At 42.7% G+C, this 19191-nt stretch overlaps 1 protein-coding gene across 3 annotated transcripts; it reads right to left on the reverse strand.

The window, feature by feature from the left end:
• Positions 1-349: 349 nt before the first annotated feature.
• On the reverse strand, positions 350-18503 carry CD164 (CD164 molecule). Of its 3 annotated transcripts, XM_040428855.1 has the most exons (8): positions 18150-18495; positions 10482-10556; positions 9620-9667; positions 6110-6163; positions 5739-5786; positions 3447-3497; positions 2224-2283; positions 350-1997 (listed from the first exon to the last, which is right to left on the reverse strand). In XM_040428855.1, the coding sequence occupies exons 1-8, from the start codon at positions 18238-18240 to the stop codon at positions 1831-1833; spliced, it is 594 nt and encodes a 197-aa protein (XP_040284789.1). In that variant the 5' UTR covers positions 18241-18495; the 3' UTR covers positions 350-1830. The 3 variants fall into 3 exon arrangements, with proteins under 3 accessions (XP_040284789.1, XP_040284790.1, XP_040284791.1); XM_040428856.1 differs by lacking the exon at positions 5739-5786 and having other exon boundaries at positions 18150-18502; XM_040428857.1 differs by lacking the exons at positions 5739-5786; positions 6110-6163 and having other exon boundaries at positions 18150-18503.
• Between the last annotated feature and the right edge of the window lie 688 nt (positions 18504-19191).

Below are 19191 nucleotides of genomic sequence, written 5' to 3' on the forward strand. Positions count from 1 at the left end.
GATGGTGGGTTCGTTCATAAGAACGATCCAGGCATCCACAGTATCAACTAAATTGCCCGTTCATGCAGGCAATTTAGATGATGTACAACATTTCTAGCGCACTGAGCCTGTGCAAGTAGTCAGGTGGGATATTTTCTGCTTGACGTCAGCCAAAAATTATCCAACCTGACTGATTAACCACAGACCAGACTTTAGTCGCCGACCACTGTCTGTTTTGGGTGATGAAAATCTAATGTCATGTTTGTTACATTGAATTTAACTTATTACTATTACTATTATCCAGCATAGGATATGTCAATATAGTTTTTCTTTAAATCCTAATACTACTTGTAATAGGGGTAATTGTAAAAGGTTTTATATTTTATAATTAAAAGACCAGAAACACTAGTACATGTTTTGAGTGTTTTTTCTTCTAAATGGGTATTTATCAGGATATATCGTTATCGCGGGGATTTTTTTTGTTGGATTACCCAACCCTAGACAAGCGCAGTGCTGTTTTTGAAAGAAAGGAACCATGCTTTCCAATCTGGCACAAACTATTTTAGGAAGCTGCCCTGCAGTGACAGACGTCAGTTGTTCAGCCTCTTCTGAATCAGAGCCCCAACGTGACCCAAGGTTTAAAGTCTATTCTTATAAGTTTCCTAGTAAACCTACCAATTCAAATTAAGAAGAGAACAGCCTTTGGCACATAACCTGTGGTTTCAAAACATTTATTGCTGCAGCAACAGGTTTCATTCACCCACCTGCCTATTATACAATTCGTAGATCACGTCTGTACACCTCATGCAATGGGGAATAGGTTTGAATGCTCTTTATACACTAATGGGCAAGCGGGAATCAGGAATGCAATTGGAATCAATAGTGAAAACATGCTGTACAACAAGGCCACGAAGATTAATTCTGGAAGGTACAATAACCAGCAAATGCCACCTCAAAGCCAGCAATTTAAAGCAAAGTCATATATTTTCCTTCATTAATGGAATGATCCACAGAAAGGATCATTATAAATATTTTAAAAAAAAATTAAAAAATAAACTTGAGTAAGCCCCATTATCAATAATCATCTCTAAAATTCAGATCTAGAATTAGACAGAGAAGGAAAGATGCATTGAAGATGACCGACAGCTAAACTTGTTTGTTACTTTTAATTACTTGCCAAACTGAATCAACATGAAATTTGCCTTTCTGGAGGCTGTAGATACAGGACATTGATTACTATTGGTCAGTCATGCCGGCACAGCTACAAAGAGGCCAATGCAATACTAGAGAACTAAAATATGTGATACTTTCAATATGTCTTTTAAGGCACAATTCTCAAAATATCACCTTATTTTAGGAGTAAGGTGCACTTAAGAAGATGTGAGGAATAATATACCTTCAAAAATTATAATCAACTTCAATTAAAAGACTCAACAATAGAACTGAAAAGGGACAAGATCATAGAAAGATATACCACACCTAAAGGCAGCACTGCCCAGAACACCACTCACATTAACCTGATCGTTTTCATAATCATCCAAAACTATTCCCTGCAATGGAATTGTAATCTTAATTTTTATTCTTAATTACCCATGGAAAAAAATTTCCCCTTGGAGGCTCTGTATTCTGAAATATAGGACATGGCTGTTTAACCTGTTTGAAAAACTTTAGGAAGCTGATGGGATGTATGCAGTCCACAGCATTGTTAAGCTGCACTTTCTTCTCAATAGCAGTGGTATAGATACAATTTGTAGAGACGGAAAGGGCCTAATTCCACAGCTTTCCAATGAGTAATCTCCAAGTTGACATTTGGCTAGAGCGATGTAGGTGAGCAGTGCAGAACAACTGGGCTTAAAGGGTATGGTAATTCCTGTCTTTGGCCTTGCAGAATTTGTACAAGAAAAATACCACCGCTTGAACACCCAGTACTAGGACAATTCCTCCAATGAAACTTGCGGCATCAAAGGTGTTCTTCTTGATAGGTGACGGTGTTGTCACAGGGCTTGGTTTTAAGGAGGCTGCAAACAAAGAACATAGAAAGGTGACTCAGCTTCCATTTCCACAGGTACCTCGATAGCTGCATTTGTCATGCTTTTGAGAAAAAGGCCACACACAAAACCAGAAAAAAAAAAAAACATTCAAAGAGTTTCTTTGTACAAACAACGGAAATATCACAAGCCAGTAAGCACAAGGAGAAACAGCAGATTTTGAGCTATGCACAATTTCCACCTCGAAAGAACGTACTGGTTGCAGAGCTTTGGGCAGTGGATGAAGCAGGAGCTGCAGAGCTGTTGGTTGTTGCCGCTAGTAGAAAAACAATATGAAAGCAAATCAGTAAAACTTGCAAGACACAAACACATATTTCCACAGTGAAGCTTCTTAATTTTTTTTTTTTAACAAACAGCTAACAGGGCTAAAAAAAATAACAGAAGGGATAATACTTACCAATCCCCTGCTGCTTCCACACTGACACTTCCTTGGTCTCTGATCTCTGCTTACCGGGCTCCAGTGTCTGTGGCGCGTAAAATGTGACTGCTGCAGCCAATCACTGTATATAGCAGTGATGAATCGATACCACTGGAATCACCTCTGTGGCCAGTGATTGGCAGCAGTGGTAACAAGCTATGTCGGCACAACATTGCTAGAGGTTTGTAAACAGAGACTGGCAGGGGATTGGAAAGGTGAGTATTGTTTCTTTTGTTATGTATAGCGTTGTAAACGCTTTATAAAAAAAAATAATTCAGACCTCTGGAAAACCCCTTAATGCTCTATGGCAGGGCTGGCCAACCTGCGGCTCTCCAGCTGTTGCAAAACTACAACTCCCAGCATGCAAAGACTGCCTACAGCTATCAGCCTACAGCGGGGCATGGTGGGAATTGTAGTTTTACTACAGCTGGAGAGCCGCAGGTTGGCCACCCCTGCTCTATGGCATACTAATTATGTCAAGGCAGCAGGGTAGTTACCTCTCTGTGCTATAATAATAGGTCATGGAAATGGTGCAGGCTCAGGAGCGGGGCCCACACCATCACTTGTGGGTGCAAAGTGTATTATACAGCAGGCATCTGGCTCTCACTGCCAGGATCAGAGATAACTTCAATATGGGCAATTTAACCCCTCAGATGCCTCCGTCCATAACATCTGCAGCATCTGAGCCTTTAGACTGGCAACCCGTGAATGCAGTCATGGGGTGCCAAGTACTCGGCACAGCAGCCAGGGGCCGTCCAAAGCGCCCCAGGCCTGCCATGTCCCCACTGCTTCATGAAAAAAGTGTAAACTGTACCATAAAATCGCTAATAAAATAACCTACTGCAGCAAAATGTTAATGGGTGTTCCCACCATTAGAAGTGATGGCATATCAGCAGTTTTTCCCTGCACAGTGGCGCTCCACTGGGTCACGTTTTCATTTTTTATTGTATAAAAGAGGCACAGTAGAAAATATTGTCTTCTAACCCACTTTCATGACTTACCTGGGGTTGAGGTAGATGTAGTAGTATTGGTTACATTTGTTGTTGCTGCACCTGTACAAAGAGAGAAAAGCAGCTAGTACAGCAAGCCATTTATACATAGAGATCAACAACTGAACAGGTTGGCTTCATATTATACAATGTGTAGTAGAGCATAACACGGCAATCACCCGGGAGTAAAAAGCTTCTTGCTTTATTGCTTTCTACGGGTTACATAAACATGGACATGAACATCTAGGCGACGGCCGTTTTGTGAATACCTGCACTTCGTCTGGCCTTCCCAAACAAACTGTGGCACGCCCCTTAAAGGCACTTCATTAACCACATGATACAAATCATAGCACTAAAAACAAGGATAAAGTACCTGAGAGACCGGGAATTTCACCCTAACCTTACAATATTGCGCTTCTTTAGGAGATATTTCATAAAAACACACTAAGGTCATACAGGAGTCATACAAAAGGGATCGAGGTCAGGATCAATATAGGTTACTACAAACTTATAAAAATAAAAAGAAAGAAAAAGATTTATTTTTCCTTTCCAGCTTAGTCCTATGGCGGATGCAATCAAGGCCTCTGTAATGAAGAATTGGCACATAATAGCAAGTGATCCCCAGCTAAAAGAGGTAGCTAATCAGTGTCCACTGGTTCGTTTTAGATGCAGTAAGAACCTGCGAGATGTGCTAGTGAACGGTAGGTTTGAGAGACAGTCTGAACAGGGACTGGCTCTGACGCATGATACCAGAGGTGTCGTTGTTGGAACAATTTATTGAAAGGGATCATATGTAAAATTGGGCAATAGGGAATTCTTTTTAAAGGAGTTTTTTTACCTGTAAGACTAACTATGTAGTGTATGCCATTATATGCACATGTGGTTTATATTATATAGGGAAAACAATCAGGGCGATGCAGGCTCACTTTGGCGAGCACGCACGCTTACTTAGAACTAAGGTGGGAGCACCAAGATTAATTGACCACATGCACGAGCAACATGGAGGCGATATTGGCCAAATGCGCTTTTGTGGTTTGTAACAAAAGGAGGAGATAGAGAAAACATTTTATTGCAAAAGGAGGCAGAGGGTTAGACGACAGGAATGACGACAGGAATGACCTTAGTGTGTGTTTATGAAATATCTCCTAAAGGAGCGCAATATTGTAAGGTTAGGGTGAAATTCCCGGTCTCTCAGGTACTTTATCCTTGTTTTTAGTGCTATGATTTGTATCATGTGGTTAATGAAGTGCCTTTAAGGGGCGTGCCACAGTTTGTTTGGGAAGGCCAGACGAAGTGCAGGTATTCACAAAACGGCCGTCGCCTAGATGTTCATGTCCATGTTTATGTAACCCGTAGAAAGCAATAAAGCAAGAAGCTTTTTACTCCCGGGTGATTGCCGTGTTATGCTCTACTACACAATGTATATGGACTCTTTAAAGTGTAACGGTCATTAATTTTTTTTATTTTTTAAAGGTATAGGGGCAGCGATGCAGACCTTTTTTGTAATATGCTTTAATTACGGAAATCGTACATTTCTATTAGAAAAATAGCTCTAAAGTGGCCCATTTCGAGCCTTAGCAACGCTCCTCTGTCTTCTGTCTAATAGGCTAGTGTGTATGGTGGCCATAAAAGTGTAGTCAAATCGTGAGGATGGAGGTAGTTAAAGCTCCAAAGTTCTGCTGCGATTTAGCATTTTTTAAGGGAAAACTTAAAAGTGTTTCACCTCCATTAAAGGGATTCTGTCATCAGAAATGAGCCCTATAAGCTAAACATATGGCGATGTCCCTTGTAAAACACTGAATCCTAAAGTGAGTTTATCAAATGCCCCTGTGGCTCTATATTCATAAAAAAGCGGTTTATATCAACTGTCAATCACTTAATAATGTGTCCAAGGGGACGTCTCATGGTGAAAGGTGCCCGGCCGTTTAGGTGCCCAGCGCCCCTTCTGAGCTGAAATCGCCGCCCTCCCTTTCATTGGATCCGCCTACCTCAGATAACTAACCTTTCTTGTGCCCAGCCACGCCCGCCTGTGAAGGAGCCCACCACCGCCTACGTCTCCTCCTTTCATCAACGATAGATAGCCGTCAATCTCGCGATGCGCGAGCTCGCGCATGCGCAGTGCCGGTATAGTGTTCCTTCCCTGTGCTGGCATCAGCCTCAGGGAAAGAACTGCGCATGCAAAAAGGTGTGAGTTTTTAATGTGGTTTCAACAGCACTATGTGAATACACCCTGATGCTGCAACAGGTCAAGTTCAATGCAATATCTTCTATATAAAAAAAAGTCAATAGCAGATTGCGTTTTACCTGCTGAAGTAATTGTGGTTGGTGCTTCTGTACTTGGAGGCGCAGTGGCTACAAAAAGTGAAAGAAAAAAAAAACCAGTTATTTATGTTTTTACATTAGAAACATGAAAAAAAAACCTGAATCTTGTCCAAATACACATCTTTTTAATGATTAAAACGATGCAGATTATAAACAAAGCATATCATTTCTCAGCAATAGTCACGAGTGCTCAAACGTGTTTTTTTTTCTTTTTTAATTGATCCAGATTCCATTCATTCAGTGTCTTATAACCTGCCAATAATAGTGGAATAATAATAGGGCCACAAACAGTTATATAGTTGCTGTCCTGGACCGACAATTACACAATTATGTAGTCAATAGAAAGGATTTACCTTCACATAGTTCCTTGGTGCAGTCGGCTATAGATGAATTGACACATTTTGGTGCTGCAAATAAGAAGGTAAATAAATGATTACATGTTAAGAACCCTCCAGAATAGAGAGAAAAACACAGGAACCGATGGAAGACTTAACAGAATCCGTGCAAAGGAAAGGTGGAGGAGATGCCCAAAGCAACTGCTGGACTTTCTGTCTGTGCTAATTTTTATAAACCTTCCTCATTGGGGGTCATTTATTAAAGACTGGTATTTCACAAAAAGTCCATTGGCAAAAGATGCAACAAAAATTAAGAGACACAGGCCTCTTAATAAATTTGTTGCATCTGTGATGTCCAGCTTGGCATGGATATCAGTTAAAATGTACGCCAGTTTTCTTGCATATTTTATAATAAATGTGTCTGGCTGTGGTAGCTCTTAGGCCCCTTTCACAAGGGCGAGTATTCTGCGCGGATGCGATGCGCGAGTTGAACGCATTGCACCCGCACTGTATCCTGACCCATTCATTTCTATGGGGCTGTGCACACGAGCGGTGATTTTCACGCATCACTTGTGCGTTGCGTGAAAATCGCAGCATGCTCCTCTTTGTGCGTTTTTCACGTAACGCAGGCCCCATAGAAATGAATGGGGTTGCGTGAAAATCGCAAGCAAGTGCGGATGCGGTGTGATTTTCACGCACGGTTGCTAGGAGACGATCGGGATGGGGACCCGATCATTATTATTTCCCCTTATACCATGGTTATAAGGGAAAATAATAGCATTCTGAATACATAGTACAATAGGGCTGGAGGGGTTAAAAAAATTAAAATTAGATTTAACTCACCTTAATCCACTTGTTCGCGCAGCCGGCATCTCTTCTGTCTTCATCTGTGAGCAATAGGACCTTTGATGACGTCACTACGCTCATCACATGATCCATCACTATGGTGATGGATCATGTGATGGACCATGTGATGAACGCAGTGACGTCAAAGGTCCTATTGCTCACAGATAAAGACAGAAGAGAAGCCGGCTGCGCGAACAAGTGGATTAAGGAGAGTTAAAAAAAAAATTTGTACTATGCATTCTGTATTCAGAATGCTATTATTTTCCCTTATAACCATGTTATAAGGGGAAATAATACAATCTACACTACAACTAACCCAAACCTGAACTTCTGTAAAGAAGTTCAGGTCTGGGTACCACAGTCGGTTTTTTATGACGCGCGTGCAAAACACATTGCACCCGCGCGATAAAAACTGAACATCGGAACGCAATCGCAGTCAAAACTGACTGCAATTGAGTACCTACTCGCGCGTGTTTGCCGCAATGCACCGGGACGCATCCGGACACGCCCGTGTGAAAGAGGCCTTAGGGCTTTCTTACCTCCCCTGGGCCAGATCATGTCTTCAGCTACGTCCCCGGTTAGGTGTGTCTATTAAGACACTGCCATGTTACAGTATCCATATTAGGCCTATGATATAGACTAGGCTGTAAGTATACCATTACTATGCTATCTATATACATGTTGTTCATGGTTACCAGGGGCGCAGGCTGTGGATCTCACAAATGTCCAGGGACTACTTCCTGGTACAACTGTACCACGGTGTGTAATCCCCTTTTGGGGTGTGTGACACATTGTATCACCATTTTTTGTGGTGCATAACTTGGGCTGTTGTGAGACACAGCGCATGGCCTGGTACCCGATAAGTGCTTACTAGCTCTGTGGGGGTACATGGTTGTCCAGTTGAGGGAATGCCCTTCGCTTCTCTGTATACCCTTTCCATCTTGCCTTTTTTCCTTCATATTTTAATACATATCATGTAATAAAGTTGATATTATTTTTGATACATTATTTCCACTGGCTTTTTTGTTATGACAATGTGGTGGCGCTGCCCCATCTGCTAAGCTCCATCCACCTTTCTAAAAAAGTGGGGAGAGTGGCATAAAACATAAAAAGTCACAAAATAAAAATTCTGCCAAATTTTAAGACTTTTTATGCCAAAAACTAGGCGTAAAGGCTTTGTAACTTTGGGACACAGAGCACGCTGTGTTTTTATTCTGCGGATTTACTTGCATTGTACACACAGTACAGTATAATACAAGTAAATCAGAATAAAAACACAGCATGCTCTTTTTGTCCCAAATTTGCTGCTAAATTTTGTAGCACATGATTTTGCAGTTGATTCACGTAGGCTAATAGCAAAAGATAACTTTTACGACAAGAAAGCCCATGTGACCATGGTCTTCAGTTCTGAAAATGTAAAACTGGGGGTTATGAACAGCTGTAAAATAAACAGTACATATATCCTATATATCTTAGGTTTCATTTATATACCAAAAAACTAGCTTGAGAAGAAGCAATGTCAAATTACCATACCGTACAGGGTTCCCCAGGAGCCTAAGGCAATTGGCGGCCGCACAAAATGCCCAGTAATATTTCTGGGCTTCTTCAGGAGAAAACATCTGAGGCTTGGGTCCCAGTTGTGCGGCCCAGTGCCCTGTGTTTGAATACTGCTCAATCTCATGGGCCACTAGGCCTGAAGCCTATGAGGCCATAGAGCAGCACAGGCGGTGGCGATGTGATGACATCATCGCTACCGCCTGTGATGGGATTCAAGCAGTACGATTTCATTGCAACTGCCTGCGTCAGGACACAGGCGGCACAATGACATCGGGGCGACTGCATGAATACTAGTGGCATTACTGGGGGACATAGTATAATGGCACATATTAAAACTACTGTGGGTACATAACTACTGGAGGTGCTGTAGGGGGCATTATAACTGCTGGGGACACTATAGGGAAGGGGGGAAAGAGTATAACTACTAGGAGTGCTAAAGCAGGCATTACAACTTCTGGGGCCACTACAGCAGTCATTAATACTACTGTGTCCATAAAGGGGGATTCATAGGAATGCCTCAAAGAGGGGCTTTATTACTACTGGGGGCACAATGGGTGCATCGTTACTACTGGGAGTACTGTGGGAAAGTTATTATTGGGCACAATAAGGAGGGCACTACCACTAATGGGAAGAATTATTACTATTGGGGTCAATGTAGGGGGGAATATTACTAATGAATGCACTCTGATAGAGAATTACTATTGGTGGGACAGAATCTGTATTCAGAACGTGTATTCAATGGAGAGAAAGCCACTGCTAGATACCTCTGGAGAACAAAAGGATCAGGAGCTCCCCATACACTTTAAGCTGTTTGGTTGATAATAGGCTATTGTATTGGTGGCCTTAAAGGTGTAGTCAAATTGCAAGGATGGATGTAGTTAAAGCTCCAAAGTTCTGCTGCGATTTAGCATTTTTTAAGGGAAAACGTTAAATAATAGTGTTTCACCTCCATTTAAAATCAATGCAAAAAGGTGTGTGTTTAATGTGGTTTCAACAGCACTATTTGAATACACCCTGATGCTGCAACAGGTCAAGGTCAATGCAATATCATATATATATATATATATATATATATATATATATATATATATAAATATAAAAAGTCAATAGCAGATTGCGTTTTACCTGCTGAAGTAATTGTGGTTGGGGCTTCTGTACTTGGAGCTGCAGTGGCTACAAAAAGTGAAGAAAAAAAACACCAGTTATTAATGTTTTTACATTAGAAACATGGAGGGGAAAAGATATGAAACTTGTCCAAATACACATCTTTTTAATGATTATAATTTCTCAGCAATAGTCACGAGTGCTCAAACGTGTTTTTTTTTTTCTCTTTTTTAATTGATCCAGATTCCAATTGTTCAGTATCTTATAATCTGCCAATAATAGTGTAAAAATAATAGGGCCACAAACGTTTACATTAGAGGAGACTTCATGTGACCCTATATTCTCCAATATGAATGATAGCGCTGAATAGGGCTTAGAGGAGAATATACTTTATGCGTGCTATCCAAGCTTGAGGAACAGCCCAGGGCCTTAATCCACCCCTCAACAAGACATCAAAATCCAATTTCAGAAGCAGGAAAGATGCACAAGATGATCCATCATGCTGAGGGACGAGGACAGATCCTTCAGCAAAACCACTTAGGTCACCCCCCATATTAGTGTCTCAGCTAAGCATCCAGTCACACCATTGCTCCACTGTCATCATTGTTTATTAGTTCTATGACAGTCGCTCTGTGTTCTCTCTGCCTGTCTGGAGCTGCGTTGGTCCAATCTTAATGCATAAAGGGGTAGGAGGAAAATTCAGGTCAGCAGGGCCGATTTGCTAATGGCCAGGTTTTGTCCAGCAACAATGTACTTATATTTATGTGCAAACTTTAAAACTGTGCAAGTGGATATCAGAGCTAGTCTGGGAAAAAGGAGATGTTTCCCAGTTACTGAAATATTACAAGGCAAGAAAACCTCATCAAAACATATTGTAACTTACCATTAATACATTTAGCCCACATACAGCCTGAGATGATATTACACGCACTACAGTTCACTGCTCCTTCACAGACTTCTGCAAGAAAAACAGACAGAATCAGCAGGAAATTGGATACCACAAAATGACAAGAAAACTAAAGGGGTTGTCCGGCCTGCAGACACTGATGGCCTACCCTCAGGACAGGTAATCAACCAGCGATTGAGAGCCTCCACAGACAGAAGGTATAATAGAAAGATTTAAAAAATAATAATAATCCCCCCTTTTTATTATGCCATATATGTTATATGTTTATCCCTTTATCTTCATGGTACTTGCTTTCTTTTTATTCTTTGTATTTATTTGATCTCTTTTATATTATGCTAGATTGCTGAGATATCCATCTGGTTCTTTTTTATTCAAAATTTAGTGTTTTTATGTATAGTATTAGTGCCAGACAGGTGCTGTGTCTCCGCTCCCCCCCCCGCCTATGTCTAATGTCACACTTATATGCTTGCTCCGCCCCCCTATGTCTAATGTCACACTTATATGCTTGCTCCGCCCCCCTATGTCTAATGTCACACTTATATGCTTGCTCCGAACGCACTGACACTTAAGTGTCATGGAGCGCAGCATGTTAATAGTGTATTGTCCTGAAGAAGAGGGTCCAACTCCCTTGAAACGCGTAGACAAATAAAATACTACTTTTTACTCTACCACCTGCGTGATATATCCAGCCTAGCAGCGCCAAAAAAGGAATAAGCAGTTCCAGTTTTTTCTCTTTTTATCTACCCCACAAGAGATCTGCCACCTCTGAAAGTGGCCAAAGGTTTGAATCACAAAGTTCTTCATACCAGCAATCCTCCACAGATCGTGGCTAAAGCCTTGAGGCATCCCAGTAAAGGCTCATTGCTGTGTTTGCGGTCCGCAAAACACGGATCCCGGCTGTGTGCGTTCCGCATTTTGCAGAATGTCCCGTCCTCTATAGAACAGTCCTATCCTCGTCATGAAATGGACAAGAATAGGACATGTTCTATTTTTTAAGGGTCTGTGGAACGGACGTACAGATGCAGACGGCACACAGTGTGCGGTCCGTATCTTTTGCGGCCCCATTGAAGTGAATGGGTGCGGATGAAGACAAAAACCACGGTCGTGTGCATAAGCTCCTACATATGCAATTGGTAACATGCATGCATTAATAACCTGCAAAGTACCATTGATGACGATGTTTGGGTGAAAATTGAGTGAGAATCGTGCGAATAAAATAAAAATCACGGGTCTAAACGATTCAAACCAAACCTCACAAATAATAATGTCTGAACATGCAAAGCTGACATCTGAAAAAAGCTTTTCTGATATTATGTGAATATTGATTTATCACTATGTAAGCGAATCGTTTTACAACTTTCTGGGTAGTGGAGCAAGCGCAGAGGCTCAGCTTACTCTCCCGCTGCAGCAACGCAGGAGTGAGACTGTCAGGGCGGGCAGACTGTCCTTCCTTGTCAATCAAGAGGCCGGGGGGCATTCTTCACCATCAGGCACAGCACCTTGTGGGTTAAGAACTCTCATTGATGAGGCGGATTGATTCCCTCACTTCTACTGTTGATTCTTCTCTCCCCGAACATCATCTGTCAGGGGAGAGTCGGGAAATCCCAATACCCATTAGACTGATGGCGGGATTGGCTCACAATGCTGTAATGTGTATGGGGGGTCTTAAAAGAGTTGTCTAATTAGAAATATTCCAGCTCCTAGATGTAAATACTTTTGAAATTGCATACAATTAAAAATGTAGTACAGCCACTAAGTTTTTAAATAAAATGTATCTGTATAGCGCCACCTGCTGTTTGTTCTTTTCCATATTTCTCTGTCAACCTTGCTGAGGTGGTCGCACATGCTCAGTTAAATTCTACAACTGCCACCAGCCCTATCTTCTGGTAGAAGCTGTGACATTTAAAAGGAGAGAGAGCTGCACCGCAAAGGGCACGCCCCCAGAGCTGCCAACCTGAAATAATTCTAGAAGGACAATAGGAATAATGAATGGGGGGGATCCCTGGGTCCATGTGAGGTACAGGGCTGGTTGTAGCTTTGTTAGAAATAAATGTCCGATTTACATCAATCATGCGATAATCCCTTTAAGGTCAAGTTACACATTGCTGTAGTTGAAAGGTTTACTGGGTCATTATTATTATTTTTTAAATGTGCAGCAATCACTCTTTAACTACATTGAGATGACATGAGAGGAGTCATACAGCATGTTACTGTTGGCTCCTCTCTGCTGTTTTGTCCAGGCCTCTTATAAGTAAGGCTACTTTCACACTAGCATTTTTAGTGGATCCGTCATGGATCTGCAAAAACGCTTCCGTTACAATAATACAACCGCATGCATCCGTGATGGATCGGCAAAAACGCTTCCGTTACAATAATACAACCGCATGCATCCGTCATGGATCTGCAAAAACGCTTCCGTTACAATAATACAACCGCATGCATCCGTCATGAACTGATCCGGTTGTATTATGTCTTATATAGCCATGACGGATCCGTAATAAACACCACTGAAAGTCAATGGGGAACAAATCAGTTTTCTATTGTGCCATAGAAAACGGATCCGTCCCTATTGACTTACATTGTGAGTCATGACAGATCCGTCTTGCTCCACACCACATCGCGGACAGAAAAACGCTGCTTGCAGCGTTATTCTGTCCGCAATGGGAGCACAACCAAACGGAACAGAAGGCATTCTGGTGCACTCCATTTAGTTCAGTCTTGTCCCCATTGACAATGAATGGGGACAAAACGGAAGCATTTTCCCCCGCTATTGACATCCTATGACACTGCCATTTTTCACCTTAAGGACCAGGCCGTTTTTTGGAAATTCGACGTGTCACTTTATGTGGTAATAACTTTGGAACGCTTTTATTTATCCAAGCCATTCTGAGATTGTTCATCATGTTATTGGTACATTTCAGTCAATATTTTTCATTTTTATAAAAAAAAAAAAAATCAAATTTACAAAAAAAAAATGGAAAAATTTGCTAATTCCAATTTCTCTGCTTTTAAAACAGATAGTGATACCTCATAATAGTTATTACTTCACATTTCCCATATGTCTACTTTATGTTTGGATCATTTTGTGAATGCCATTTTATTTTTTGGGTACGTTAGCAGGCTTAGAAGCAAATCTTAAAATTTTTCAGAAAATTTCCAAAACTCATTTTACGTCTGAAGTCACTGTGGGGCTTACATAGTGGACCCATAAATGACCCCATTTTAGAAACTACACCCCTCAAGGTATTCAAAACAGATTTTACAAACGTTGTTAACCCTTTAGGTGTTCCACAAGAATTAAAGGAAAATGTAGAAGAAATTTCAGGATTTCACTTTTTTGGCAGATTTTCCATTTTAATCCATTTTTTGCCAGTAACAAAGCAAGGGTTAACAGCTAAACAAAACTCAATATTACCCTGATTCTGTAGTTTACAGAAACACCCTATTTGTGATCGTAAACTGCTGTCCAGGCGCAGAAAGAACAGAACGCCATGTGGTTTTTGGAGGGCAGATTTCACTGGGATAATTTTAAGTTGCCATGTCACATTTTAAGATCCTCTGATGAACCCATAGAGTAGAAACTCCAAAAAAGTGACCCCATTTTGGAAACTACGGGATAGGGTGGCAGTATTGTTGGTACTAGTTTAGGGTACATATGATTTTTGGTTGCTCTATATTACACTTTTTGTGAGGCAAGTTAACAAAAAATAGCTGTTTTGGCACAGTTTTTATTTTTTGTTATTTACAATTTTCATCTGACAGGTTAGATCATGTGATATTTTTATAGAGCAGGTTGTTACGGACGCGACATTACCAAATCATGTTTTAGTGTCTCCATTTTCTGTGAGACAGTTTTTTTTTTGTTTTTTTTAGTCGACTGTCTAAGGCTACTTTCACACCTGCGTTTAGGTCGGATCCGTCTGGTATCTGCCCAGACGGATCCGCACCTATAATGCAAACATTTAGATCCATTCAGAACGGATCCGTTTGCATTACCATGAACAAAAAAAAAAAAAAAAAAATTTTTTTTTTTTTGTTCATGATAATGCAAACGGATCCGTTTTGACTTTACATAGAAAGTCAATGGGAGACGGATCCGTTTAAAAATTGAGCCATACTGTGTCAACTTCAAACGGATCCGTCCCCATTGACTTACATTGTAAGTCTGGACGGATCCGTTTGCCTCCGCACGGCCAGGCGGACACCTGAACGCTGCAAGCTGCGTTCAGGTGTCCGCCTGCTGAGCGGAGCGGAGGACAAACGGAGCCAGACTGATGCATTCTGAGCGGATCCGCATCCATTCAGAATGCATTAGGGCTGGACGGATCCGTTCGGGGCCGCTTGTGAGAGCCTTCAAACGGAACTCACAAGCGGATCCCCGAACGCTAGTGTGAAAGTAGCCTTATGTAGGGTCTCAATTTTTGCGGGATGAGATGACGGTTTGGTTGGTACTATTTTAGGGTGCATATGACTTTTTGATAGATTGGTATTACTTTTTGTGATATAAGGTGACCAAAAAAAAGTCTTTTCTTGACACTTTTTTTTTTTTTTTTTAAAGGGTTTCTGTCACCCCGCAAAACTCATTTTTTTTTTTTTGGATAGTTAGATTCCTCATAGTGCGATATAGGAGAATATAATGCTCTTACTTTCATGCGGCCGATTCTTTATAAAACGAACTTTTATAATATGTAAATGAGGGCTCTACCAGCAAGTAGGGCGTCTACTTGCTGGTAGCTGCTGCAGAAATCCACCCCCTCGCCGTGTTGATTGACAGGGCCAGCCGTGATCTTCTCCTCCTCCGGCCGGCCCTGTCAGTAATTCAAAAATCGCGCGCCTCTGGTCATTCGGCGCAGGCGCTCTGAGATGAGGAGGCTCGTATCCTCAGCACTCCCTCAGTGCGCCTGCGCCGATGACATCACCGAAAGAGAAGACGTCATCGGCGCAGGCGCACTGAGGGAGTGCTGAGGAGACGAGCCTCCTCATCTCAGAGCGCCTGCGCCGAATGACGCGAGGCGCGCGATTTTTGAATTACTGACAGGGCCGGCCGGAGGAGGAGATCACGGCTGGCCCTGTCAATCAACACGGCGAGGGGGCGGATTTCTGCAGCAGCTACCAGCAAGTAGACGCCCTACTTGCTGGTAGACCCCTCATTTACATATTATAAAAGTTCGTTTTATAAAGAATCGGCCGCATGAAAGTAAGTAAGAGCATTATATTCTCCTATATCGCACTATGAGGAATCTAACTATCCAAAAAAAAAAAAATGAGTTTTGCGGGGTGACAGAAACCCTTTAAGATGTCCACCTGAGGGGTTAGTTCATGTGATATTTTTATACAGCAGGTTGTTATGGACGCGGCGATACCCAATATGTATACTTTTTTCATTTATTTAAGTTTTACACAATAAAAGCATTTTTTAAACAAAAAAAAATCATGTTTTAGTGTCTCCATATTCAGAGAAACAGTTTATTTTTATTTAATTTGCTCGATTGTTTTATGTAGGGGCCCATTTTTTGCAGGATGAGGTGACGGTTTGATTGGTACTATTTTGGGGGACATATGCCTTTTTGATCACTTGGTGTTGCACTTTTTGTGCTGTAAGGTGACAAAAAAAAACAACGATTGTTTTAGGGTAGTTTCACACTAGTGTTTTTCTTTTCTGGCATAGAGTTTCTTCTAGGGCTCTATACCGGAAAAGAACTGATCAGTTTCTTCCCCATGCATTCTGAATGGAGAGCATTCCGTTCAGGATGCATCAGGATTAGTGTTGAGCGAACTTGTGTTTTAAGTTCGGAGTCTAAAGTTCAGGTTATCGAAGAATCGCGTTAAGGATTCCGCTACCACGGACCATAACGGAATTTAGAATCCATAACGCGATTCTTTGATAACCCGAACCCAAACTTTAGACGACAAACTTAAAACACAAGTTCGCTCAACACTAATCAGGATATCTTCAGTTCTGTCACTGAACGGCATTTTGGACGGAGGAAATACCGTAGCATGCTGCGGTATTCTCTCCGTCCAAAATTCCGGATCAGTCCTTCCTTAAAAATGTAAAAAAAAAAAAAAGGAAACGGATCAGTTTGTCCTAATGACAAACAGAGAGACGGATCCGTTCTTGCAATGCATTTGTAAGACGCATCCGGATCAGTCTACAAATGCTGTCCGTTTGCATGTAGATTGCTGGATCCGGCAGGCAGTACCGGCGACGGAACTGCTTGCCGGATCACTCTGCCGCAAGTGTGAAAGTAGCCTTAGCACAGCTTTTATTTAATTTTTTCTACGGCGTTCAGTTGAGGGGGTGGGTGGAGCATGTGATATTTTTATAGAGACGGTCGTTACAGACGCGGCAATATCAAATATGTCTGGGTTTCTTCTTTACAATTTTATGTGTTTTATTTTGGGAAATGTTATTTTTGTTTATTATGGAAAAACACTTTTTTTACATCCCACTCTGGGACTTCAACTTCTGGGGTCTGATCCCCTCTGCAATGCATTACAATACAACCTGTATTGTAATACATTGCATGTCAGCTTGTATGCTGACAGCATGCATGTCAAACCCAGCCAGATCTCACAGGCTTCCGTAGAAGGCAAGCCCCGTTATCATTGGGCTTGCCATCTCTGCCATTGGGTCCCTGCTACTGCAGCACGGGGCCCCGTTAGAGACGCGGAGGGCACCTGTACCCTGCACAAACACTCCGCATGCCGTGGTCAGCTTTGACCGCGGCATACAGGGGGTTAATACACCAGCATCTGTGTTTTTACTGATGCAGGGGCCCAGCTGTCAGTGACTGCAGGGTCCGTGCCACAGATTGGGCGGGCGCAGCTCCTGCAATCGCCTGATCAGCGCCATACTTGGACGGCGCTGGTCCTTAAGTCACGTCCACTAGCGCCGTACATGTACGGCGAGGGTCTTCTACGGGTTAAAGGGGTTGTCCAATGACAAAACAAAAAAAAACAAAAAACGGTGCAGTAGTTTGCAGATGTAAATAAATGAAACTTGCCAATACACTTTGAGTAAAAACCTTAGATTTGGCCCGATTGGAGACCCCATCGTGGTCCCAGAAATGGAGGTACTATTGCGGGGTCTGACACAGCTGGGGGCTGGCTTTCTGCTTGAGTTCATTAGTTAAGCCGCCCCGCTCTCCATCTCCGTATTCGCCACTGGCAGAGGAGGAGGCTGGCTTTCATAGTGAGCCAAGTAGCCCCTTCATACACGTCACTGGCCCAGAGAGGGGGAGGAAGCTCTGTGTCGGAACGTCAGTACCGCTTCTGGGACCACAAGGCCAATTGGTCCAATCTGTAAAGATTTCACAAATAAAGTCGATTATTTCCAAACCACTGGCGAACCCTTGGGCAACCCGCCAACAATTCTACGTGTACCAGCGGCTCGAGAAGGCTGGCTGCTATCAGATCCTACGGTTATCCGCGTATTACTATAAACTGAGAGCGGGGGATGAATATACAAATATGTACCACCACCTGGGATGTAGCAGAGCTAGGAGTGCACACCTTGCAGAGCAGGAAGCCTGAAACTAGGTGTGTGCCCCGTGCCCTGTGACGTCACCGCCGTGATGTAGCGCCCGCACTATGACTGTGCACAATGGAGTGCCATACTGCGGTACCTGAGGAGCTCCTTACCTGCAGAGGCGGCGCCCGTCACCCCCCACAGCAGCAGGAGCAGTGCGGGCAGGAGGAGCAGGTGTGGCGGGGCGCCCCGCACCGTCTTCATCCCGGCTCTCGTGTCGTGCTCTCACGCAGCTGTCAGCCACCAGTCCTTCCTCGCTGGATCACTCCGGGACTCTCCTTGTTCACGTGCTTCAGCCAGGCGTGGCTCTCCGGGCAGCGTCCGCAGTCCTCCACCGAGCAGCCTTCCGTCCACTGCTTCTACCGGGAATTAGGAACCGGTCTGGGAAGACTTTCGCACCTCCTGCTGTGACGTCACTACGAACGTGGCACTAGAAAGGGGCTCACCTCGTCACCGTTCGCCACCTTCTATCTCGCGGGTTATCGCGCCACCTGGAGCCTGTTTTGTGGAACTGCAGGCTCAACTCGTAGTCGCAATTTTGTCGCTATCCAATTCTGCCGTTTTAAGGGGATATGGAATTATGACGATTGTTTTTGTAATTAAACTCAATGCTTCCTGTTTGTAAGTATAATGATTCAATGCTTTCAAGCGAATTCATATTTATATGGACGTCAGCTTGGGAGAGTCCTTCATAGGGCGATACTGGAGTAACAGGTTCCGGTAAATACGGTAGCAGTCCTTTCGAGGGGTCTGGTTTATATTAAAAGGGTGTGGCTAAATAGATTCACCTCCTTATGTTAATATCATACCCCCATATTAAAGGGGTTGTAAGCTAATAAAAAAGTATTTAAAAGGATGAGACTAATATAAAAATCGTTCACCTCACCAGGCCCTGCTGGTGCCTCTCAACACACAAAAAATGACCACTCAGTCGGTGGCAGCGGGGACTTGGTGGTCATCTTCTGTTACCATGAACCATCAGAACTGTAGCTAAAGCGGATCAGTCAGGTATGGCCCTAGAGGAGACACCGAAATCTAGTAATATCAGACCCCAGAATAAGCCCTAAATTCATTTCAGACCCTATATTCCATAAAGACAGACTGCTTACATTAATACCAGACCCGAGACTAGAATCCCAGACCCTCTAACTCAGG

The sequence above is a fragment of the Bufo bufo genome, chromosome 4, assembly GCF_905171765.1.
Source record: "Bufo bufo chromosome 4, aBufBuf1.1, whole genome shotgun sequence".
In the NCBI taxonomy this organism is placed as follows: domain Eukaryota; kingdom Metazoa; phylum Chordata; class Amphibia; order Anura; family Bufonidae; genus Bufo; species Bufo bufo.

What these genes read in the sequence shown, in the direction of transcription:
- CD164 (XM_040428855.1), bottom strand. Translation starts at nt 18,240, where the DNA reads ATGAAGACGGTGCGGGGCGCCCCGCCACACCTGCTCCTCCTGCCCGCA. An exon ending in GTGGGCTAAATGTATTAATG is followed by an intron (nt 9,668 to 10,481) that starts GTAAGTTACAAT and finishes CACTTTTTGTAG; the next exon opens with CCACTGCAGCTCCAAGTACA. An exon ending in AACCACAATTACTTCAGCAG is followed by an intron (nt 3,498 to 5,738) that starts GTAAAACGCAAT and finishes CTCTTTGTACAG; the next exon opens with GTGCAGCAACAACAAATGTA.